Below are 25,608 nucleotides of genomic sequence, written 5' to 3'. Positions count from 1 at the left end.
GACACTGAGATCCGCCTCAACATAACTATTCCTGACTAATTCCAACAGCATTTCCTTTCACTATCGCCCGGAGTGCGCCCCGCCTTCACACCCATCAGGGAACGTGATTGGTCAGTGTCCTCTCCCTCAAGCGCTGCTGCGCCCGCTGATAAGGAATTCTGCCTCTGATAGGGCGCCAGGCCTGTCCATCACAAACGAAAGCACAGCCTTGAAACAAAGGGGTCCTACAGGACCGCCCACATTCCGCCCGGCCTGTTCTATGACCGGACTCTGGATTGGCGGAGGCCGCTGTCGGTCAGGGCAGTGGGTGGGATTGGAGAGTGGCTGCTAAGAAGCCAGTGGGTGGGATATGGATAATCGGGGAGCTGGGTGTGTGTTCCGATGAATGTCGGCCGCTTTGAGGAATATTATAGCCGTTGTGCTTGAGGGGACATCGGTGAGGGGATATCTGACGGGGGTGTGTGATTGTCTGCTGAGTCGTTGCCCCCCGTTTCTTTGAAAATGGACGAAACCATTTACGGTAAGTGAGCTGCGGAGAGTACCAACAAAACGGGGTGGAGGGGTGTCTATGACTTAGCGAATGGTCAGGCGGCCTTGTATGGACTCTGTTCCCGGGCAGAGCGCACGGTGTTGGTGCCGGGGAGGGGTGATACTATTGTGTGTGGAGAACGTTCCATTTGTTCCTGGAGGGGGAGGGTAATGGTGCAGTCCTGGTGTGGTGAGGGAAGGCTGAGCGCTGTACAGGGCTAGCACACCTGATGGGGAGGTTTTTGGGAACCCTGAGTATGGAGAGGCACAGTCCTCCCATCACAGACCCCCCCCCCCCGGATGGGTCCATCCGGTCCCAGCAGTCAGTGTGTGATCATGGCTGCTCTATAGACTGTCCACTGTGTCCATCGATAGAGCATGCACCTCAGCTAGTCCTGCCTCTCATAACCACCCCCAGTCATCTGTCTGTTAGGGGTCCTTCTCCTGAGTGGATCATCACCAGGGCACTTCTTGGTTTACCACTGTGGGGCCCCCTCTTCCCGGGTGATGCCGGGGGGGGGGGGGTCTTCTCCTTTTAATCGCCACGGCGAGGGAAGGGGGTCCCTTGTCGGTTGATTGCCAGGGCGGAGGGAAGGGGGTCCCTTGTCGGTTGATTGCCAGGGCGGAGGGAAGGGGGTCCCTTGTCGGTTGATTGCCAGGGCGGAGGGAAGGGGGTCCCTTGTCGGTTGATTGCCAGGGCGAGGGAAGAGGGGTCTTCTTCCCTGGTGATGCTAAGAGAAGGAGGGTCCTTCTCGGTTGAGCGCCATGGTGCAGGAGCTGGGCCCTACTCCTGGTTACTGCCAATATAAAGGGGGCTTTATGGACCCCTGATGTAAGGAAACTACACCGTTTTTCTTTTTAAGGTTTATTTTTCCCTACCATTGGAAAGAATGTGTTCTAGTGATATCGCTCTGGTGTCAATTGCACAGAGTACACCACATTCCCCTTTCCTCTTATTTATCTCCACTTCCTGTTCACACTAACATGCTGGTTCCAGTGTTTGCACCCATGTGATCTGATTCCTGTCTTAATTTGCAGTAAACACTGAGATATGCAAACTGATTTGGGGGTGTCATTAACTTTTAATTAGCACTCCCAGCACTGCGTAGGGGGACATGCGATGCCGGGAACCCGCAGTGGAGTCGCAGGATTTCCACATCGCTGCAGTGTGACCCGAGCCTTGCACATGTAAATCGCACACACTTGGTTATTACAGGTTAACTTTCTGCCAGGAAGACCCAGTGTTTATTACATCGTATCGCCTAGAAGGGCCCTTATACGGGCCATAGGCGGTTTGAATCTGCCCGTTCAGCATGAGCCAGCTGAGATTTGAACCATGTGTGGGCAGGCTGAATGTACCCAAGTTGTGGTTTCACACAAACTTGTCATTTTAAAGTGGAACCGTAGTCATCTTTTTTTCATTTTTGGTAGGTGAGGGAGGGTTATAACCCTTGTTAGATTTAACTTTTTTTTTTTTTTTTTTCAGTTTGTGTCTCCTTTTGGGAAAACTGCCATCACTTCCTGTCCCATAGCCAAAACAGGAAATCCCAGCAAATTAAGGAAATCTCTTGGGGTCCCCCCAGGAGACCAAAATTGGTGTCCCCATTGGAATATTTCCCCTTTATTACTGTCCTGGGGGCAACCCAATTTTGTTATTTTCTTTTACGTTCACTTTCAATGATAATGGTAAACAGGACCGATAGGGAGGGTGAATCTCCCTAACTGAGGCACAGTCACCAATAATAACCTAATTGGTGCTTCAATTCATCTCCACTCTGTCCAACAGTAAAAAAAATTAATAAAAAATGTCTTTAGTTATACTTTAGTATGGAATTCTGTCTTAAAGAGAAAGTAAATCCTGATGGGTTTACTTCCTCTTTGTCTCCCTGTAAAGGTAAAGCATAATGGGCTACTATGCATCGCATAATAGCCCATTATGTGTCACTTACCTGACACAGGAGCCAGCGATGTCACCGCTGTCCCCTGTATTACGGAATGTCCATCTTCAGGGTTTCGCTGCTCCGGCCACTCACAGCGCCGGAGCAACAATGACGTCACTCCCACGGATGCGCACGGGAGCCGCCACTAACGGCATATCGCCGTTGGCAGCGGAATGCGCAGTGCGCCTGCGAGTCGCTGTAGACAGCAGTGCCTGTCTTTTTGTAAATATCTCCTAAAGATATTTCTTGGACCTACAGGTAAGTCTTAATCTAGGCTTACCTGTAGGTCAAAGTGTTTTGTAAGGGTTTACAACCACTTTCAGCTAGCTGAAAAATAGTTTGGGATCAAGTAATTGGGGAGTGCAAAGAACAATGATAAGCAAAGGGTAGCTATTTATTGTCAGAGCTTGAGATACATTTTGATTGGTTGCTGCCCATGCCAACGTTTGTTAAGCTTGTTGACGGTGTTTAGCAGCCTACTCATTTTTCATCATGACGTTTATTGCAATGTATGTATTGTGCATTACTGGGGGAAGGGAATGTTCCCCCAGAGTTGTATTGTTTGAATAGTGCTAATGTTTTGCAGAGAATGTGAACCTCCTATTGGGTACACATAATGATCTTCGTTACAAAACGATTATATTGTGCTTCAGTGTAAACTGCACCAGTTCAATGATGTGTCTACTCTTCTCCCTCAGCCCCGACTGCCATATGCAGTAGGATCGTGTCCTGACTAAGGATGAGCTCCGGCGTGTTCGCACACCCCCAGGAAGTCGGCGCTGCGCTAATCGCAGGCAGTCAGACACTGTCCGATCTCTGCAGCCACACATCGGGATAATGTGATCAGCGCAGTGCCGACTTCCTGGCGGGGCTCTGCACGTCGGGTGTGGTGAACACGCCAAAGCTCATCCTTAGTCCTGGGCTATCATTTGTGTGCGTGGGACAAGGATAATGCTCGTATGTTGTGTGCCACCACTTAGAATAATTTAAAGGGGTGTTCCACCTTACTTTAAAAAATAAAATAAAATGTTGTCACAATTTTAAATATGGGTGGAATATGAAACGTGCTGTGAAAGGTGGACTTGGACTTATTTTATTTCAGGTACTTGTATAGCGCCGTCAATTTACACAGCGCTTTACATATAATTCTCATCAGTCCCTACCCTCAAGGAGCTTACAACCTAAGGTCCCTCACACACATTCATACGTACTAGGGCCAATTTAGACAGGAGCCGATTAACCTACCCGCACGTCTTTAGAGTGTGGGAGGAAACCTGAGTACCTGGAGGAAACCCACACAGGGAGAACATGCAAACTCCAGGTAGATGGTGTCGTGGTCAGGATTTGAACCAGCAACCCTATTTGCTGCTAGGTGAAAGTTCTGCCCTCTTGTCAGTCTGTCTTAGAAGTACAGTACCTGTGGGCAAGGTATTGCAAACCTACCACATGGTGAAGTAACTGCTGGAACCAATGTGTATACGCTAATGCTGAGGGCCTAACCCAAGCCATGTCCAATAAGTCGAAGTAACTGAAAAGACAGCAAGGACATCCAGCAGAATAATATTTTGTTGCTCCAAAATATTCTTGGAGCTTAGGTAGCCCATAGGTTAGTCCATTTTTTTTTTTTTTTTTTTACCTTCAGCCTACAGTTAAATGAAAAACTGATGAGTCCCCCATCCACACATTTAAGGTGGATGGGGGAGCCTCCCACTGAGCTGTTGTATTCTGACAGAGGGGAGACTTCCCCCCCCCCCACTAGAATATACTGATCAGCACTGCAGGTAATAGACTACGGCGATGATAAAGGAGGTAAAATCAGGCAGGGTGGTTGTACAGAAGTTGATCAACTTTATATGTATAACCACAGTGCCCGTGCGTGGATTGAAATTTGTCCAGTCCCTGCTGAACTGGCCAGATTTCGATCCATGTATGCCAAGACTTGCTGCACTTTGCACATTATAGTTGCTCTTGGTAGATGATCTTTGAACAATATACATCCTTATTGAACAAGTCCTTGATGTGATGATAAAGGAATAGTTTTGCTTATGGTTAGTGTATATATGTTTATTTTTTTGCTTTGATGGTTGAAATGCTGCATACTGGGTTGAGGACTGGTATCACCCAATGTATGCTTTCTGTAAAACATTGGTGCAGTAATGAGTTCCCTTAACAAGCATACCTACTTCATGCCTTGCCACCTCGCTGATTAGTTTACCTCGCAGTCTGGTATTCTCATGTACTCGTCTCTTTGGCAATTTGTTTTTTGCCTTCCCAATCACTCAGGGGAGAAAAGGTGCAGCTTGTATAATTCATGCAATCATTATAGCACTCGGATGTATAATATACCCTGAGGCTGTATAAAATTAACAGTATTGCAAATATTCCATAGTGATTCAGAAAACCAAGAAGTTTATTGGCACCCAGGGATCTGTGTCAGTATCTGGAAGCATGACCCAACCAGACTGTGCTTACATGCCCATGTGCTCCAGGGTAGGAAGTGGTGAACTTAATGGATACCAGTAATGTTTCTGACGTGAGGTTATGTAATCTCGCTCTTCGCAACAAAGTTGTTAAACACGAATATTGTCTCCATTTTTCTGGCAGCGGGGTCTGCTGGGATTTTAACTTGAAGCGTTTGTTACTCCAACAGTTCATATTCCTGATTTGTGCCTGCTGTTCCATGTACTGGTATGAGAAAATATCCTGCTCTTTGTATCGCTTCCTTTGTGTGAAATCCATGGTGTTCCTGCTAGTCCTTCTGCTTTCCTATTAAAAGCTGACCACACTAAGCAGGAGAGCACACTGGTCAGTTCTCTAGCTGTGCTAGGAGCTCAATGTGCTCTCCCCCAATGATCAGACTTGTCATGACCCCCCACTGCGCAGCCATTCACTGGGAAGCTCAGTGTGCTGCTGCTTCACAAACCCATACTTCTCCTTTCAATGTCTTCTGGCCTTGTCTGAAGGATCTGGATTGTTCCATGTCCAAGGATACTGATTGATATGAGAGAACACTTGCCAGATTTAGCAGTGAATATAATTTCCAGAATGAAAACCATACACTGTAAGGAATTTGTTTGAGAAACCTTTTCTGTACTGCTTCTGCGAATTTTCTACAAGTAAAAGTGGTCTCTGTGTCGGACTCACTGCAAGATTACTTTTATTTGGTGGCGGAAGAGGGGCCCCTCCCCTCCCACTGCCCTCCGCCGCTTACTGGAGCCGTTGGCAGCGGTGGAGGCGTTCGCATCCTGTGAGGTATGGAGACAAGTGAGGGGAAGATGGCACCCACCCGTCTCCATACAATTGCTGGGCGGAAACCACGTCACTTCCGCCACAGCTCTTTAAGGGCCATTTTAGACTTTTTTTTTTTTTTTTTTTAAATCACAATATTTTAATTTTAGTGTAAATATGAAATCTGAGGACTTTTTGACCCCCAGATCTCATATTTAAGAGGTCCTGTCGTGCTTTTTTTTTTTTTTTATTACAAGGGATGTTTACATTCCTTGTAATAGGAATAAAATTGACAATTTTTTTATTTAAATTTTTTTTTTTTTTTTTTTGCGCTATAAACAAAAATAGAGCGACAATTTAGAAAAAAAATGCAATATTTTTTACATTTTGCTATAATAAATATCCCCAAAAAACATTATATTTTTCCTCATCGGTGCATTCCCTTTGAAGAAGCACCCCCCATGCCGTTTCTTCACAAGTGAGTGCTATGACTGGCGATGCATGCGTGGGAGTGATATCACACGGCTCCAACCAGTCCAGAGCTGCAGTCTGCGGCCCTGGAAGGAAGAGGGGCGAACATGGATACGGCCTACAGCGGGGACAGCGTAGGCTTCGTTTGTAGGCAAGTGTCACATAATGTGCTAGTATGTGATGCATACTAGCACATTATGCTTTTATTCTGCAGGGATAAAAGAAAGAAGTAAAACCCATGAGGGTTCCTCTTTAAGATGGCGCAGACAATGAAAATAATCACTTTTTTGTTTGTTTGCTGAAAAGCTGCAGATTTTATTTCTCTTTTTTTTTTTTTCTGACCTAATTCCATATTGTCTGAAAGGATTTCAGAGCGAACGTTTACTTATAAGACTTATTTTGCCTGTGGGTGGTCTAAAACCATCATATGACCAAATGTTCTGTCTGAGCTGTAGGATACCAGACAGGAATTAGATGCCTTTTCAGCTCTGGGACTCATTCGCAACCATTGTGGCACTACCTGGCAGTTTTCGGGTGCAGACATTTCTGACCCCTTCCAAGTGCTCTGCAAAAGTCAGATGGCTTAGTTCATGCAAAGCTAGTGATGCCCGAAACACAGTGCGTTTACCTACACTGGTTCACATGGTACAGAAGTACTATGCAATCCAATTGCAGCACATTTTGTAAAAGTAGTGCCAGCTCTACTCTTGGTACAGTGCCATTTCAGTCCATTCAAATGAATAGGCTGGGAACACACTGCACTCAAATCACACAGGAAAGCAAGCATGTTCCTGGTGTGAACCAGTCCTAAACACAGGAGGTCCATGTGCGTGAGGCCTTAATGCTGCATGCCGGAGAGAAGGGATGAAGTCCACGTCCCGCCATATCGAGAAACTCAGTATTTCCTGGGGGATCCGATGGGGCATGTCGGTGGGTGAGGACTTGTTCTTTCAATAGAACTTGTCAGTTTGCCCTAAAGGGTGGAGGTGTCGGCCTCTTTAAGACCACTATTGTGGTGTTTGCTCATTGATATGTGGACTATTTCAGGAAACTCTACAGACCTGCTTGTGTAATAGTGATCTGATGGCTACACACAGCTCGGGTCATGCAGGTATTGCTTTGTCATTTGTTCAGGAAAACCTTGCTTTTGGATCTTTCAAGCAGATAACCCTTCCCATAATACATATTGTATAACGATATTACCAGTAAAGCTTGAACAGATTAGATGCTTTGTTTTCACGTGTAACTCCTAGTTTAGGTCAAGTTAGAAATGTGGAATTTTACATTAGAGTATAGGGTCAGCAAGGTCTACGTTTGTGATATTTTATAACAATCACCATAATGAACAAAAGTTGAAATTGTACTAAATGTAAGTTTCGCCTAAATGCACCTTCCTGCCTGTGTAGAAATTCTGAAATCAATACAGATTATTATTATTTTTTTTTATGGAAAAGGGTACTTCTACGTGTCTTTCCAGTTTTTGTGTTGCAGAGGGAACCACGGTGCCAGGAACATCTGAGTGAGATCTGGGCTACTCTACATTCACCAGATCTTGCCATAAGGAGAATGACTTCAACCTTACCTAGGTGCTGTAGGGGGAAGCTGGAGGAAAGTTGGACAGTGATGGCGAACTTTGGAACCCCGGATGTTTTGGAACTACGTTTCCCAAGAAGCTAATGCATGCTGCGGTATAGCTGAGCATCATGGGAAATGTAGTTTTAAAACAGCTGGGGTGCCAAGGTTCACCATCACTGGTATAGAATCTAACACCCTAAATTGGCCCTTCTCTCATGTCACACCTCGGCAATTCTTAGATCGTGAGTTTACCTTGAAAGTTTTTTCCAATTTGCCTGGGTACAGGGACCCTTTCTCATCATCACTATATTCCAGTTTGCCTCGCATTGCCAGTTGATAAAAATAAAAGCAAAATCCAGCCAATGGAGAATCAAAGGAAGGTAGACAGAAATTATGTTGTCAAGTTAATTTTTACATTGTTTTTATGGCTGCCGTCTATCTGAAGAGCTGTAGAATGAAAGATAGAAAAAATAGGGGATGGTTAAAGCGGAACTACACTGCATCTGAGCACCACAAATCAAAAACGCTTATTTCATTTGTTTTTTAGTATCGAAAGAAAACTCGCCCATCATCCATGTCTCTATGCTTTATTTTGCTGAAAAATCTGTTTGAAAACCACGTCCTAGCATTTCTGGCAGCGGCCAGCTTAAAGTGGTGTTGCCACCAAAAAATTAAAAGCTGCTTAAAATTCGTAAAAAAAAAAAGAAAAAAAAATAATTGTCCAAAAAAATTTTTTTACTCACCTCTAAATACCGGTTGCTAGGGGGGCCCTCGTAATCTGCCTTCTTCATTGCCCGGGCTGGTGACATCACTTCCCCTCGCGTCGCACATTCACCTGGGACCTGTCATGTGTCTCAGGTGACTGTACGGCGTATCACGGCGCCCTGCGCCGCTCGCGCATGCGCAGTGGGTGCCCGGCTGTGGCTTCACAGTATGCCCACAGTATGCATGACGGCGCCGCAAGCGGAGCGGGGAGCGAGGGGGGGGGCTTCGTTCCCCGCATCGCTGGACCCTGGGGCAGGCAAGTGTCCGATTATTAAAAGCCAGCAGCTGCAGTATTTGTAGCTGCTGACTTTTAATTTTTTTTTTTTAGGGGGTACCCCACTTTAAAGTGGTTGTATACTAATTTTTGGGACTTTTACCTACAGGAAAGCCTATAATAAGTCTTACCTGTAGGTAAAAAAAAATCTCCTAAACCTGTACGGTTTAGGAGATATTCCCCTCAGTATGCGCCGCTGACTGCAGCGGCGCATGCTCACAAGGGGATTCTCGGCCTGAAAATCCGGCAGTGGCCGACCGGCCGGAATGAAATCTCCCGCACGCATGCGTGGGAGTGACGATATCACGGCTCCGGCCACTCACAGCGCCGGAGCCACGATACCCGGAAGAAACGCGGAGGGAGCATGTCGGCTCCCTCGGTGTGGATTGGGCCAGATGTCGGGGCCTCGTTCTAAGGTAAGTATTTCATAATGAGCTAGTATGCGGTGCATACTAGCTCATTATGCCTTTTGCTTTGCAGGTGTAAAAAAAAAAAAAAAAAAAATAGCGGGTTTACTACCGCTTTAAGTGAGAGTAGATGATGATTGTAGCATTTACTTCCTGGAATTCATCTGACCTTAGCTCAGGCATGCAGACAGGAAGTTGTGCTTAGTTGAGAAAATCCCTCCTGAAGACTCCTGGGATGTTGCATTTGCCTGGACATGGAAATCAGGAAGTAATTGAAGAAATCTAAAAAAAAAAAAAAAAAAGTTTAAAACCAGTAAATATGATATGCTTTCCTATGTGTTTGCTAATGCTAACAGCATAAGGATTAAAAATCGTCACTGTTCACTGAGAAAGTAAAGTTCCACGTTAAGCACCTGTCCGGTTTTTCTTTTGTGTGTCACTTTGGGGAACTTTCCCTTATTACTGAGATGCAGCAAGGAGTAGATTTAGATGAGAGCCGTTTAACCTACCAACATATTTTTGGAATGTAGGAATAAACTGAAATGCCCGGAGGAAACCCACGCCAACACAGGAAGAACATGCAGATGGCGTCCTGGCCGAGCTTCCAACAAAGGACCCTGTTGCCATAAGGCAGAAATGCTAACCACTAAGCCATGGGTTGTCCATGGCTGTCTTAGAATGTGTGTAATCATTATAATTATCAATGTGTATATCTTATATATTGTTCTGGACTTGGAACTTTGAGACGTTTTGACTCAGAGTAGTTCCTGTATTTTTAGTTGAGGCAGTTCCCTGCGTTTCCTGTCTAAATCCTTCTTCTGCCAGTAAATGACACAGTAGTATTTGTTCCCACCATATGAATCATTTTAGGAACACCAGCAGTTTGAAGCTTACATTGCTTCTCTGGCAGTGTCAGAGGATGTCGGTTAGTTAGGACAAGAACATCTTTGGCCTATTAAAGGATCATTGGTGAAAAGAGATGTTACATGTCTTCTATTTATAGTCATCTGTTAGTGAGCTATGCTGTAAATATCTTGGATAATGTTTGTAACCCCCTTCTAGGTCCTTCAGATCTGAATGGATATTTCATTCAGATGAAGCCGTCCTCAAGTAAAGAGTTGAAAAGGATAGTGAAATGTTCATAAACAAATGAGATACAATTTTATCTGCTTGCGGGCCCCCTACCCAGAAGTGTACGTGATCCAGCAATCTTGGGTAGGGGGCGCGGAGTAAAAACTGCCACGTCGTTTAGTAAACATTATAGTCAAACAATTTTTAACCCCTTTCCAGCCAGTGGCATTAGTACAGTGACAGTGTATATCAGCGCTGATCACTGTGTGGTGATGTCAGTTCCCCCTAGAGTCAGATTGCCTGCCGCACTATAAGACCCCTTTCACACTGAGCTGCCCCGGGCGTCAGCGGTAAAGCTGCGCTATTTGGCCGCTAGTAGGGAGGTTTTAATCCCCGGGAGGGGCCCAAAGGGGCCTTAAATCCGCCTGCAAAATGCTGATGCAGCGGCGCTTTGGAGGTGCCGCCCCATTGTTTTCAATGGACAGGAGTGGTGTATTCCCCAATCCTACACCGCTGCAAAGAAGCTGCTGGCAGGACTTTTTGTGACGCCCTGCCAGTGCAGCGCTCTATTGTGAAGGCACTCAAGGCTTTTTCAGGTGCTATGCAGGCACTATTTTTAGCTCTGTAGCGCCTGAAAAGCGTCTCCAGTGTGAAAAGGGGTCTTACAGTCCTGCTATAAGTCACTGATTTGCTGCAATTACTAGTGTCAGATAAATAAATAACAATTCCAGTATAGTTTGTGCTATAACGTTGATTTTTCCATCACAGGTCTTAATATTGCTAAAAATGCCAAGATGTCGCTCTTTAGTGACCTGTCAGATGGAACCCATGGGCACCTGAGTGCACTCTAAAGCCCCAGACACACTATCAGATTTTCTGCTGAGTTTTTCCTTCAGATTTACCAAAACCATGAAGTGCAAGGGCCTGCCTGATTGCATACAAATTGAAACTCCTAAGGATTGACCTCATATTATATGTATTTGGTAAATCTAAAGGAAAAAACTCAGCAGAAAAACTGATAGTGTTTATGGGGCTTTACTTTATTCTTCTGATGGCAAGGGTGACTACTTTCCTGGATTATCTTTTCCACTAAAAATTAGCCAGTCTTTTAAATGATACGGTCTGAATTTGAGTGGGTTTGTAACCCTTGGTTTAATTACCTGCAGTCACCATCCTAGGGTGGGCTTTCTTGAGGGCGGTTGGGTTGGGCTGGTCCATTCTCCTCTTTTCTTCAATTACCCTTTTTTTCTTCCTTTTTTCTCTTCCTCCTGTTACTTCCTTCTCTTTGTGTGCAGAGTACAGGAACCTAAACTTACTATTTTAAGATTTCCTTAATAGTTGTTACTTGATATTTCCATTTTTGAAACTTGGTTTTCTGTCCTAGGAAACATTTACCTCTTGTGTTGGCTCTGGATATGGGCCTTACATTGACATATTTCTCAGTCGGGTTGGTCCACATTTGTGTTTTTCTTTGTTTGTTTGTTTATTTTTGGCATTTACTATATGTTTGTAATTTTGAAACCTGGAGAAAGCAACCCGTATATAGCATTCTATTGGTCAACCTGGTTATACTTGATGGCTCCTACTCAATATTTGCCGACCATTGTATGTTGCCTTGTCTAGATGTACTTGCCACTATGACATCAGAGATTGTACTATTGATCTGCTGTTCTTGTGTTCGTTTTTACATTTTTCTAAAAAACCTTTTCAATAAAAATTGATTTAGAATACAGTGATTCAGTGGGGAGACTTCCCCCATCCACTTCGAATGTGTGGATTGGACAATCAAGTAAATTTTCCTCATTCAACCCACAGGTTGAACAATGAAAGCAAATAATCAATGGGCTGCTTTAGTGTGTGAATAGCACAGCAGAATCGGAGAACGTGATGATGATGATGATTGTGTTTTTTCTTTGAGAATAGAGTAAGGAGGGCAGAGAAAACGCATTGGAAATGGTGTCCTCCATACTTGCCCTTCAACTCTCCATTGCGATCTCCAGCCGGTGTCAAGTCACTGACACCCTAAACACAGGTCGCAAACGCAGTGCGTTTGCCCGCACCTTCCTGCACCAGATCGCATGGTACTTTTGAACAGGGTGGATTTGATTTAAATCTCTAGTAAAAAGGCTTGATTTAAATCGTAACATTTAAAGAGAAACTGTCATCTGTGTCCGGCTCTTCCTTTTACCCACTGTTGACTCACGACAGTCTCAATCACTTTAATGTTTCTTTGTTAGAAAATTTAGCAAATAATTAATTTTTCTTCATAAATTTTGGCCAAAATTTATACTACTACATATCTTTGGTAAAAAATAAGTACAAATTGGTGGATATTATTTGGTCTTTGTGAAAGTTTTATAGAGTTCACAAGCTATGGTACCAATATCTGAAAATTGATCACACCTGAAGTACTGACGGCCTATCATTTCTTGAGACCCTAACATGCCATAAAAGTACAAATACCCCCCAAATGACCCCTTTTTTGGAAAGAAGACATTCCAAGGTATTTAGTAAGAATCAAGATATTTTTGGGAAAAAAAGTCATTATCAGGTTATTTCTCACACACAGCATATGCATACCACAAATTACACCCCAAAACACATTCTGCTATTACTCCCAAGTATGGCGATACCACATGTGAGATTTTTACACAGCCTGGCCACATACAGAGGCCCAACATGCAGGGAGCGCCATCAGGCGTTCTGGAGCACCCAGGACAATTCTGACATCTCTCTCCTACATGTAAAAATTATCATTTATTTGCTAGAAAATTAGAACCCCAAAACATTATATATATATATATATATATATATATATATATGTTTTTTTATGCCGGGTAAATAGATACCTAACATGTCACCCTTCAAAATTGCACACACTCGTGGAATGGCGCCAAACTTCGCTACTTAAAAATTCCCATAGGCGACACTTTAAATGATTTTTTACTGGTTACATGTTTTGAGTTGCAGAGGAGGTCAAGGGCCAAAATTATTTCTCTTGCACTAACATTCGCAGCGATAACTCACGTGTGTGCTTTGAACACCGGTTTCATATGTGGGCGGGACTTACGTATGCGTTCACTTCTGCATGCGAGCACACGGGGACAGGGGCGCTTTAAAAATTTGTGTAAACATCCCTTGTAATGGGAATATGGCATGACAGGTCCTCTTTACAGTGAGATATGGGGTCAATAAGACCCCGCATCTCACCTCTAGACTGGGAAGCCTGAAAAAAAAAATACAATCCAAGCCAGAATCATTTTTTTAAGTCAGTAGAAGCACCGGAGGGTGGCGGGGTGATGTCCCCTCTCGCTTCCCATAAGAACGATCAAGCAGCTGAAAAGCCGCTATGATCGTTCTTATGGTGTAAGGAATCGCCGGCTGAAAAAGCTGGTATCTGAATGATGCATGTAGCTGCACAAAGTCAAGGACGTCGTATGATGGTGGGCGGGAAGTGGTTAAAATGCAATTTTTTTTTTATTTTGTTGTCCATTGCATAGCATGTACATACCAAAATGACACCCCAAAATAGATTATCCTACTTCTCCTGAGTGCGGCAATACCACAGCCTGGCCACATACATGGCAGGGTATTGCTGGGTTAATTGTCAGTGAGCAGCGCTGTGGGCACTACAGATCTAGCCCACAGCGCTGCTGTCACTGATCTCTCCCCTCCACTGTACAGAGAGGGGAGGGAGGAACCAGCGTTGCGTCATGATGCCGGTTTGATGGAGTGAGCACGTGGTAAATGGCCATGATGAACAGCCGTTTACCGTGATGCGGGCCCGGCGGTCACGTGTGTGTATGTATGTGTGTGTGTGTGTATATATATATATATATATATATATATATATATATATATATATATATATATATATATATATATATATATATATATATATATATATATATATATATATATATATATATATATATATATATCTATCTAAAAAAAATGTATTCATCAGTTTTGGCTGATACATATATTCTTCTGCTTATTTTTGGTAAAAACAAATTCGCATAGTCGTATATTGTAAGTTATCACATCTACAAACTATGGGACAGATTTAGGTATGATTATTATATTATATCTTTTGGTAATGGCAGCGATCTGCGACTTTTAGCGAGACAGCGACATTGCGATGGACAGATATGACACTTTGGATTTGAGGTCAGCTAGCTGCTACCATAACACTGGTATTCCTCTTCAAAGTAACGACGACGGCGGGCGGTCCGGAAGTGATTAAGAATATAAAAGTGATACTAAACACACAGTTTAAATTAAGCAATCTATTTCTGTATGTGGATGTCACTGTAAATATATATATATATATAATTTTTTTTTTATTTTTTATTAAAATATTTACAGTGACATCATCCACATACAGAAATAGATTGCTTGGACAGAAGGGGGAGACAGCAGCAGGCTCAACCAGTGTGTTTTGCAGAAAATGAACCTCCCATTAACTGAGTATGATCACATGTAATAAAGCATTTTATTGGTGTGTTTTTTTATTTTTTATGGTGTGGGTTTAGCGCCACTTTAAAAAAATAAAAATTGGCCTTGAAATTCATTTTTACGTGGCTTAATTTGTTAGTAATACCATTGAGCTGTTGACTTCTTTTTTTTGATGAGACAGTTGTCTGGCGTTAAATCCTAACTCGCAAATCTTTTAAAGGGATTGGTTAAAACGTTTATTACCATTGGTGTTAATGATCTAAAGAGATTATCCTTTCCAGACATGGTCAAAATAACGATGTTAATTCTACCTATCTACATCACAAATGTAACAGTATCAAACATTCAAAGGCAATTTATTATTTTATATATATATATATATATATATATATATATATATTATTACATATACATTTTTTTTTCTTTTTTTTTTTTTTTTTTTTGTGGACCTTTCTCCTTCACATTGGCATACTTTTTATTTTTTCTTCACTACCCACTGATGACCCCCTGGGAGGGCAACGTCACCGCTGCATTCAGGGAAGCCCTGTACCCAAACTGGGATCTTGCAATATTCTCATTCTGCACATGTGCAAGATGAAGCATGTTATGCCATGCGCTTTATCTCGTGCATGCGCGTATGACACTACAGGCATGGGGGGGGGGACAAAACCATTCCACAAAATCTCTTGAGAAGGGCCCCCCCCCCCCCCCCCCAATGCATCTCACAAATGTGCAGTTATCACAGCCGTTTAAAAAATAAATGGCTGCATGGGAACGAGAACTCGGATGCACAGAGGCAGTACAAAATGTGTTAGTAAGGATAAGTAGGGCATATGAAGAAGTCATAGAACAGGGTGATGGCAGAAAAAAAGGCCACGTGGTCCATTGAGTCTGTATTTTTGAGCTACATGAGGCTCAAGTCTTCCTCCCTCCTTTTGTGTCTCTCAGCAGTTAAACCACGTGCAACCCATATACTAGATGGTGGCCTGTGTAACTTGGAATTTCCATAGTCATCCCTGAACTTTGGATGTTTTATTAAACTAGAATGCTGTGATATCATTTTTTTTTCTCCTTAAACCACTAAGCATGATCGTAGATATTTTATTGCTGCATGAGAGCAAGCATGTGGCAGCCTGCTCTCTTGTGCTGTACAATGTGTTCCGTTTAGTCACAATGTTAATCTGATGTCTGACTTGAGGGCATGAAGAGCAATATCGTAAATTTCTCTTGGGATGGAGCTTGCAGCAATATGTAGTACAGTCTCTTTTGACAATGAGCATATAAGGGCTGTGTAAATTAGACAAGCCTAGGACAACCATCATGAGATCTCACCATTTGAGTTCCTTAGACAAAAGCTTACTTATTCAGTCTGCTTAAGTCTGAGTGGATTAAGTTTTACATAAGCCTAAGGCCTCGTGCAGACGGACAGTTTGAGGCTTGAAATGTAGATTAAGTTTTCCCTGTCTGATACATGACCTTACTCTGTTATGTCGATGTTCTCTGCATTTGGGGAATAAATCATGCATGTTTAAGCAGGTGTGCAAAACTATTGGTGTATTGTCATGTACAGCCATTCACTTCTATGGCCAGCTAAACTGGCTACCCAGAGCTCCCCGGAAGGGGGAAACGTCCTGTATTTTACAATAGAATGTATTTTAACCTCAGATACATGAAGTCTCAATGGGTATAGATCCTAGCTCATGTATTATGGCTAGGAATGAAGCTTTTCAAATTCATAGGGAAACTCTCGTCTTTCAAATCCTCCTCCAGGAAAGCTGAGGGCACCCCCTTGTTGCTCAGTCAAGTAAAAAGCCTTATCAAATTTTGTTTTCTTTCTGAGACTGGGGAGGTTTGAGAATGACCCAACATTTTATCTTCATGCAAAGCCTCTAGCATCTTTCCAGGTTTAATGGTTATCTTGTGCTGTAAGAAGAAATATGACATGGGTGGTGCGCTGTAAGATGTGACTTCAGTGGTAGACCTACGTGAGGAAAAGGTTGCTTGGAGTGTGGTTGGTGGGTTGGAAATGCTGCCAGTGACTGATTCCATACAACCCTAATCGGTAGCATCAACCACTGCATCCTTGGTGGAACTCAAAGCTGGCCTTTTGGATGCAGAATGGGGTTGTGCTCCTTTTACTGCTCATGTAATGGAGAATCGCCCCTAGATACAAAAGGCTTCATTATTTCATGTGACTTGTGCCAGATCTGCAGCATTGTTCAGTAACTGTAAGCATATCAGCCTGGAAATCAGTTTATGCCATGATAAAGATGGCTTTGTGGAAGGATTTTATTAGGCTGGTATTTGAAGTATCTGAGGCCACTGCTAATTTGCATTTTGATTTGTTGTAATGTACTTTAGATGTTTATAACAATGAATTCTCTCATGCGGCTTTGTTGTCTGCCAAATTTCCGAGGGATAAATGGTCTGACTCTTGGCGCCACTGCTGAAATGTCCTGCTTCGGGAAGTTTTTAGTACTTCAACTATGGTGTGTGTTTTACACTGCAGTGCACACAGTCCTTTTAGAGTTCTGGAGTCATTTTGTCCAAAGTGTATTGGTTATCTGGCCAACCCTCTCTACCCAAATCTGATATTTTGGTTATGTATAGATGCTGGTGGATGGAAGTAGTCCCTGGGCTTCTGTCTCAAAAGTATGATTTTTATTTTTTTCCTTTGAAAATATCCCGTATTACCACCCGACCCTGTGAAAGAGGAGGGTCAGTCCTTGTGCAGTACTAACAAATGAGAAGTCAAACCATGAGATTTTCTTGTTATGACCATGACCATGGCTGGTGGGTAACTCTGGCAACATTGGGGATATCTCCTTGATGCAGTCATTTGATAGGTGTAAGAAGCTGGAGGGTGGGTTCCAACTGTGCAAAATATTGTTTTTGTGTTAGGCTTACCGATTGGGAAAAAGTGCTTGCTATAATGACTATACTCTGCCAGCTAGAACCACACTGAACCTCCATTGGATATACCAACTCTTAACCTATGAGGGTGTAAATTTTTTGGTTGCAGGAAAGAGAATTGCTTGATTCCCCGTCATTGTTGACTGAGAAATCCCTCCCGCTGAGCCATTGTGTTCTCCTGACGGGGAATGCGGGGAGCCTTCCCTGCTGGGAGACACCACTTTGGTTATTGCTAGCGGCTATAGTCGCTGGCAATAATCGCAAAGAAAAAAAAAATCAACCAGCTGGTTGTACCCAAGTTAATCGGCTTGGATGCAATTTGCCTGTCCATGCATGGTTTCAAAGCTCGGCTGATCCCTGCTAAACCGACTGAGATTTGAACCGTCTATGGCCGGCTTTGGGCTGTTCCCTAAATGGTACGACCAAAATCTGACAAAGGGATTTTTCAGAATTCCGTATGAGCAAAATTCTACTGTTTAGTCAGCTTAAGGCCCCTTTCACACAGCAAGCCCGCTCAGATCCCCCTGTCCGTTTTTTCAGGCAGATCTGACCGTGCCTTCTGTTGACTCCTATGGGCAGGACGATTTCAGCTGAGATGTGGCCGCTAACATCCATCTACCACCCGATCCGCTAAAATCAGACGTATGGTGATACGTTCAGCCATCCGTCTGGCGGATTGAATGAGATCTGATGAAATTGGACATGCTTTCCGTTTTCGGCCAATCTCTCCATAGGAATCAGCAGGGCTCCGACCGGCCCCTCGCTGCTTCAGTGAGAAGAGACAGACCTGTCATCTGCTGGCTGGGCGGAGTTCAACGGAGCAATCTCCCTCTGAGCTAGGGCCTTAGACTTGAATTGTGAGGAAGAGCAATACAACTAATGTCGCGTACAATTCGATCGTGTGCACGTGGGCTCCAGTGGACTTTTTCTTCCCAAAAGTCTGGCGGACTTAGAAAGAAGACTTGCTTCAAAATTGTCTGCCAGACTCTGCTTTTAGTGGACAGTCCATTCATATGCGTGCTAGTCTGGCGGAATAAAACCAACGCTAGGGCAGCTATTGCCTACTGGCTATGAACTTCCTTATTCTACATCATCGCGTTTGAATCCGCCAGACTTTTGGAGTGATCGTGTGTGGCCAAGTCCGTTCCTTTGAAAGTCCGGCAGACCTCAGCTGCAAAGTCTGCTGGATAGTCCGATCGTGTGTACACGGCATAAGCCAGTTGTAGAACTACAAACCAGTAACTCATGTTTACTGGTTTACTGATGTTGCTGCAGACATGGCTGCACCTATATTGTACATGGATGTTTATTCAAATTTTACATAAAGACAAGACTTTTGAAATGTAAATCATACTGATAATCCATGTCAAGCAGATTGTTTACATGTAAAAAAAAAACTGATTTGGTGTGTGTGTGTGTGTGTGTGTGTGTGTGTGTGTGTGTGTGTATATTTTCCATAGTGCATTTTACAGCCAAAGTAAAATAACAGCTATATAATTAATAAAGTCAGATTGCAGAAAGGGTCACACAATGAAATCAAAATATCAACTGCCCCGTCAATACACAGTATGGGCGGTACAAAGGAATAGCATGGTGTAGAAAATGTTGTCAATGCATAGAGCTGGGAAGACCCCCAACCAACTACAGGAGACCCAAAACACATATTCACAGAAGCAAAACTTGGCAACAAAATAAAACTCTTGCAGTATATCAGGAGGCAGGGCATTCCGATGGTCAGTTGGGCACAGAAATGGAACACCGAGGTAGGGATCATGCAAGTGAGGATAGTCACAGTATCTGAATAATACAGCCCATAACTGAGCCAAGTATACAGAGAAGGGGGGCAGGCAAAGGGGACGAGGCTATGGGGTCATCTATCTCTAGTGTGAGATGAACGAAATCAAGAGCAGAGAGAAAAAGAGGAGGCAGGTAGTGCCTCCCACCCAGGGGGCAAAGCTAATCTGGGAGGTCAGTCAGGGTACAAACACTCTGAGGTAGGCATCAGTGTACATAAAATGATGCCATGGTCTCCTCAAGGTTGTGCAAGGTGGCGGTTACATCCTCCGTATCTCTGTTGGTTAACTTTAGAAAACCACAGAGATTTCGACGACTGGTTCTCCAACAGAGGGGGATGCATGCCTTGGCTGCATTCAATAATTGGATGATGAAGGAGGCTTTGTATTTCTTGATCGGTCGCTCTGAAAGATGGAGCAAGAAAGCCGCAGGGTTCCCCTCTAGAGTAACATTGTTCAGGTCACCTCATGCCAAAAGGGCTGAGATTGGAACAGTCCCAAAAGATGCATCGTTCCCTCTGCACTGCCACACCACCAACATAGACTAGAGACTTACAGAAAGAAATGATGCAGAGTAGTGGGTACCTTTTTTATACCATTGGTTCAAGATCTTGTAACTCTCTTGAACTCTGGTAGCTATGGAGGATCTTCTCCTTCTGAGAGTCAGTGAATTGGGTGACAAGATCCGATGAGCAATGGAGGAACAAACCCTTCCGCCGATCGGGTTAGAGGCGTAAATTATCGAAAGACTGACACACGCTCCCCCCTGGTGTATGCTTTGCTAGATGGAGAAGTTAAAGCCTAATTGTGTGGCTTACGATGGGACCAACAAAATCACGGAACATGATTTTTTTGTTTTTAATTTTGCGCTTTTTCAATGTGAAATGTGTACATATGATGCACGTGTGCAAAAATATTCACTAACAAAGCAACAAAGTTTTAATTGCTTATCGTTTATAAAATAGACGTGAACAAAAAAAATAGAAGCAGGAAAATTATAATTAAATGGAGGAGAGTAGGGAGTTAAGGCTGATTAGAGTAAATTAAGGGTTAATAAGGGGTTAAACAGAAGAACATTTGTTCATTCATTTGATCTGCAGATGAAGAAACAGAAAGATACAAAAAGTAACAATGTTTCTTTTATTTTAGTGTTTCAGCAGCTGAGCAATGTTAAACATTGCCAGCTGCTTTTTTTATTATTATTTTTTATTTTTCACAGCTCCAATTACCAGACTTCTTTTAACACTTTAGCTGTCAACAGGGAAGACCCACTGACCGCTCAAAGAACAGAGCCTTAAATTATTTGTGCATTTACATGAGTACCGATACTTGTGCAAATACTTGGTATCGGCACCGATACCCATACTAGTACAGGTGGTCCCCTAGTTACAAACAGGGCGACAACAGGAAGTGAGATGAAATCTACACCTAGGAAGGGAAATTCTCTCCTGTAAGAGTTTATTGTAGGAAAAGTATGTCTCCATTGGAGCTTTATCGCCAGTCCATGTTTGCCTAACATAATTTTCAAAATCCAACTGTCGTAGAGACAGGGGCACAGACAGCAAAACTGTCATGGAAAGGGAGGTAAAATCTTCTGAGCAGGGGCACAGACAGCAAAACAAATGTTGCAGGGTTGATGACCTCTCCTTATACTATCCAAAAAGCTTAAACAATTCTTATTTTATACACTGATTATCCACCAGTGTATAGTTTAAAGTGGTTCTAAAGCCTTGAGGTTTTTCACCTTAATGCATTAAGGTGAAAAATCTTCTGTGCTGCAAAATCTGGCCCCCCTTATACTTACCTGATCCGATCCAGCATTGTGCATGAGAGCATCAAAATGCTGTGCCGAGTGGGGGAGGTTGGGAATCAGGGGGCTTGATCCACCCACTCTGTGTGATGCCTCCATCCACACAAATGAGGTGTATAGAGGAACCCTCTCCTATCAGGACTTGGCTGTGTAAGAATTAGAGCTGCAGGATTAAACCCCTCCCCCGTGATCTCCATCATGGATTACCACATTTTTTGTTTTGTTTTTTTCCGGGTATCCCTGGGATGTAGCCTGGACCAGAGAAGCCGTCGGAACCAGTGTCGAACGCAAATGGTGCCGATACAGGAACTGACGTCAGCAGCAGGAACTGACGTCGTCCGAGCAGAGAGCACGATGCGCCACGGTGAATGCCTAGGCGTGGGTGGTACCATGTTTATTCATTGGAGACCCCGGCCGAGAAACGCTGTAGTGACTGAGCAGTGTGGAGTGTGCGCACTAGCATTGATCTGATTGGAGCATTGATCAAATGTGAGCTTATAATATATTATGACTGCTCTGACTCGATATCCAGAAAGCCCATGACATAGGAGGGGTTAATCTCAGTCCTCTCCAAGTCACCATGCTGCACCACCCACAGATCTATATTTAAAAATGGTTAATAAAAAAAAAAATATATTGAAGTTAAACTCAACAAGAAAAAAAAAATCTAAAGAAAAATTATTATTATTATATTATATTATTTTTTTTGTTTGTTTGATTTGTTGATTTATAGATTTTCTTTTCTTTTTTTTTTTTTTAAAGTTTTGATAATTCTGATTCTCATTTTTCCCCACAATCGTGCAGCTCTAGTCAGAATATGTACTAATGATTGACTTCTGTCAAACAGGAAAGGCCACCCACCGACTGAATTTTGGACAATCCCAGTGGATCTAAATTTCAATCCATCTATGGCCAGCGTTGGCACTATCCATAGTTTAAAGTCTCTGATTCATGCCAATTTGTTTTATTTAATTTCTAAATCAAAGGGAATGCATCAAGATGCATGCGGATGGGCATTATCACCCTCTGTGTGTTGCAACGCACTTTGCATTAAATGTCGCACTTTGCATTAAATGTCACAATGTGTCATAAAGGGCTTTGATATGGGTCAAGACACGTGGTGATATGCATGTTAACACATGTATTTTATTTTTTATTGGAAAGGGCATTATGGAAAACGCAACGGTGTGAATCCAGCCTAAATAATTATTTTAACTGTTACAACCTGATTAATTTTGATTTAGACCTATTGTCAGAAAAGTAATTATGCTGAATGAGACCTGAATAGATTATCCAGTAAACTGATCAATACATCCCAGTGATTTCCCCGCTCTCCACAGCTGGTGCCATAGACAAATACATGCTGTGTAAGCAGTACAATGAAAATGACATTTAACCAAGCAGCATTTGCACTGGAATGCAAAAATGGCTTCATTGTGGATAATTACTGTAAATAACAGATGCAATGAATAATGTATTAACATTTAGATGACTATCAAATTATTTTGCACAATAGACATCAGAGTAATCAACAGATTTGGAACCTTTAGGAAATCTAATGTTAAAGTGTAAAGGCAAACCATCAGAACACAATGAGAGGGGAAACCTTCCAATGGGAACACTAGTTCTGGTGACCCCAGTGACACCCCGGGATTCCCTCAATTTTGGAGAAATTTTCTTTCCCTTGTTTTGGCTATGGGATAAGAAGTGAAGTATTCCTAATGGGACACGGATAAAAAAAAAAAGGGATGGGGGTTATAACCTAAATTAATCTAAAATGGAAACAAAATAGCAAGAAAAAAAGTAGCTTTACATGTAGGAGTGAAGTGTCAGAAATAGCCGGGAACAAAGTGGTTAAGGGGGGGGGGGGGGGTGGGGGAGAGAAAGTTAAGACCTAACTTTCTGTATGCTGGCCATACACAAACAAATGTTTTCTTCGAAAAATGTAAGTTAGATTGTTCATTCGATTTTCTAGTCATTATTGGGGCCAATTTGATATTAGTTTTCAACCACTTTGACGGAAAAATGTGGGAAAAGCTCCTCTATTCTGCTCCTTCAATCAAACTAGTTTTTGGACAGAGTATGTGGTTTTCGTTCAGAAAATACATTCATTTAAAAATGTAATGTTTTAAAATCAAGTTACGTTTTTTTTTTTAATAGCATTCGTTCATTCATCGAATGTAAAAAGAATTTTCATACGACTCTTCATATGAATATTCTTGTCCAAAAATCAATACATGTATGGCCAGCATAACACTTTTAGTTAGCAGCTGTGTTTTTTTTTTTTTTTTTTATAATCGCCTGTCATGGTGTAAAAAAAAAAAATACAAAAACAGCAGGTTAAAATAATAAATGATATAATATTTCCATCTTCTCTATCTAGAAGTCAGATATACGGGGTATCTTAACTGGGAGTCATTCATTAAAGCGGGAGTCCGCCGGGACTCCGCGTTTTTTTTTTTTTTTTTTTATTTTTTTTTTGTTAAAGTCAGCAGCTACAAATACTGCAGCTGCTGACTTTTAAAATAGTGACACTTACCCGCCCAGCGCGCCCGCGATGTCAGCACCCGAAGCCGATCTCTAGATCGACACTCTAGTGCTGCCGCCGCCATCTTGGGTATGGGAATCAGGAAATGGAGCCTTTCGGCTTCATTTCCCGGTTCCCTACTGCGCATGCGCGAGCCGCGCTGCGCAATGAGGACGGTCCCCGCTGCCTCTGGGATCTGTGTGTTTCCCAGCAGGCAGCGGGGCACTTGCGGAAGGGGGCGTAATGTACGCCCCTTTCCGCAGAGAGCTAGCCCGGAAGTGGGTGCAGTTACCTGGATTATCCAGGTAACTGCACCCCCCTCCCCCCTGAAAGGTGCCAATTGTGGTGCCGGAGGGGGGGAGGAATCCGATGAGCGGAAGGTCCATTTTAGGGTGGACCTCCGCTTTAAGCTACTTGAAGGGTGGATATAAATCTTTTTTGAATGGATATAATGGTTTTAAATATAATGCACAATACTGGTAAACGTTTACTTTAATTGTAATGCCTTTTTGTATTACCTCCCAGTCTATCGGATGCTGATCTTCCCAGTACAGAGCCCCTAAATAGATTATAATTTATTTTTTTTTTTTAAACAAGCTTGTCACACTTATGTGCTCTCTGGAATGGTTTTTCCACACAGCCCCAACCCCTCTTCTGGGGGCCCCCACCAGCGCTTCTGGCTCCTGCTGTCCCTATAGCAAAGTGTAATATAGAGGGCCCCTATAACAAGATAAAAAAAAAAAAAAACACACTTCTGCCTTTAGCATCACTCCCTTCCTTCTCCTGCCCAGGACTATATAATGAGACTTAAATCCTCACACGGTCACATTCACAAGTTCTCAGGCACTTACTGACATGAACGGTGTACTGGGCTTAGAGCTGCAGGATTCTGGCCAAAATGAGAATCACAATTTTTTTTTGCTTGGAATAAAAAGATCACGATCCTCTCTATGTAAAATCTTTCACATACAAAAAATATGGGCTAACTTTACTATATATATATATTCAAGTAATTTTTTCCAAAGATATAGCATTTGAAAGGCCGCTGCACAAATAGTGTGACATAAAATATTGCAACAACCACTGTTTTATTCTCTAGGGTCTCTACTAAAAAATGTATAATGTTTGGGGGTTCTAAGTAATTTTCTAGCAAAAAATGTTTAACTTGAAACCAACAAATGTCAGAAAAAGGTTTTAGTATTTAAAGTGGAGTTCCACCTAAAAAAAGTAATATATTTTCATTAAAAAAAATAATAATAATTTGGAGAAATTTTTTTTTTTTATTATATATTTTTTTTTTTTACTCGCCTCTAAATACCTGTTGCTAGGGGGTCCCTCGTAGTCTAACTCCTTCAGTGCTTGGGCTCTTGACATCACTTCTCGGTGCAGGAAGGGAGATCAGCTCTGCCCCCTCCCTCTTGTCAATCATCTGGGACACGTCATGTTTCCCAGATGATTGCGCGGCGCAAGCCAGCTCCTGCAGTTTTTGTAGCGGCTGACTTTTTAAGCAGAACTCCGCTTTAAGTGGTTTAAACTTTCCTCACTTACACACGAAGTCTATTCCATTGACAAATTGTTACAATGTTTAGACTTGGTTCCGCTGTTAAAGGATGTTGTGATTCTTGGCAGACTGCCTGTTTTTTTGTTTTTGTTTTTTTATATTTCTTCCTTTTCTTTTGACGGCAGTGGCTGCAGAAGAGCAGAAAGTTCTTTGCATAGCAAGAATGGTGAAATGTTTTTGTCAAGATCACAACGGGGAATAATCGTGCAGCTCTAACTGAGCTGTATGTGTGCTGCATTGTTTTCTCTGATAGGCAAATAATGCATTCTGTATGCAAGCCAACTAAT

General features: G+C 42.7%; 1 protein-coding gene across 2 annotated transcripts in view; it reads left to right on the top strand.

The window, feature by feature from the left end:
* Window positions 1–217: 217 nt before the first annotated feature.
* CYTH2 (cytohesin 2) overlaps window positions 218–25,608 on the top strand; it is a 77,081-nt gene continuing 51,690 nt past the window's right edge. The window contains exon 1 of one of the 2 annotated variants that reach the window (XM_077457449.1): window positions 218–520. In XM_077457449.1, coding sequence (XP_077313575.1) covers window positions 502–520 — 19 coding nt within the window. In that variant the 5' untranslated portion in view covers window positions 218–501. The remainder of the gene's footprint in view (window positions 521–25,608) is intronic. The other variant, XM_077457448.1, reaches the window with a different exon arrangement.

The sequence above is a fragment of the Lithobates pipiens genome, unplaced genomic scaffold (assembly GCF_037356315.1).
Source record: "Lithobates pipiens isolate NorthernLeopardFrog02 unplaced genomic scaffold, aLitPip1_a1.2 Scaffold_27, whole genome shotgun sequence".
Classification (NCBI taxonomy): Eukaryota; Metazoa; Chordata; class Amphibia; order Anura; family Ranidae; genus Lithobates; species Lithobates pipiens.
Note: the sequence above shows the minus strand (reverse complement) of the source record. Positions and strands in the feature narration are given on the sequence as shown.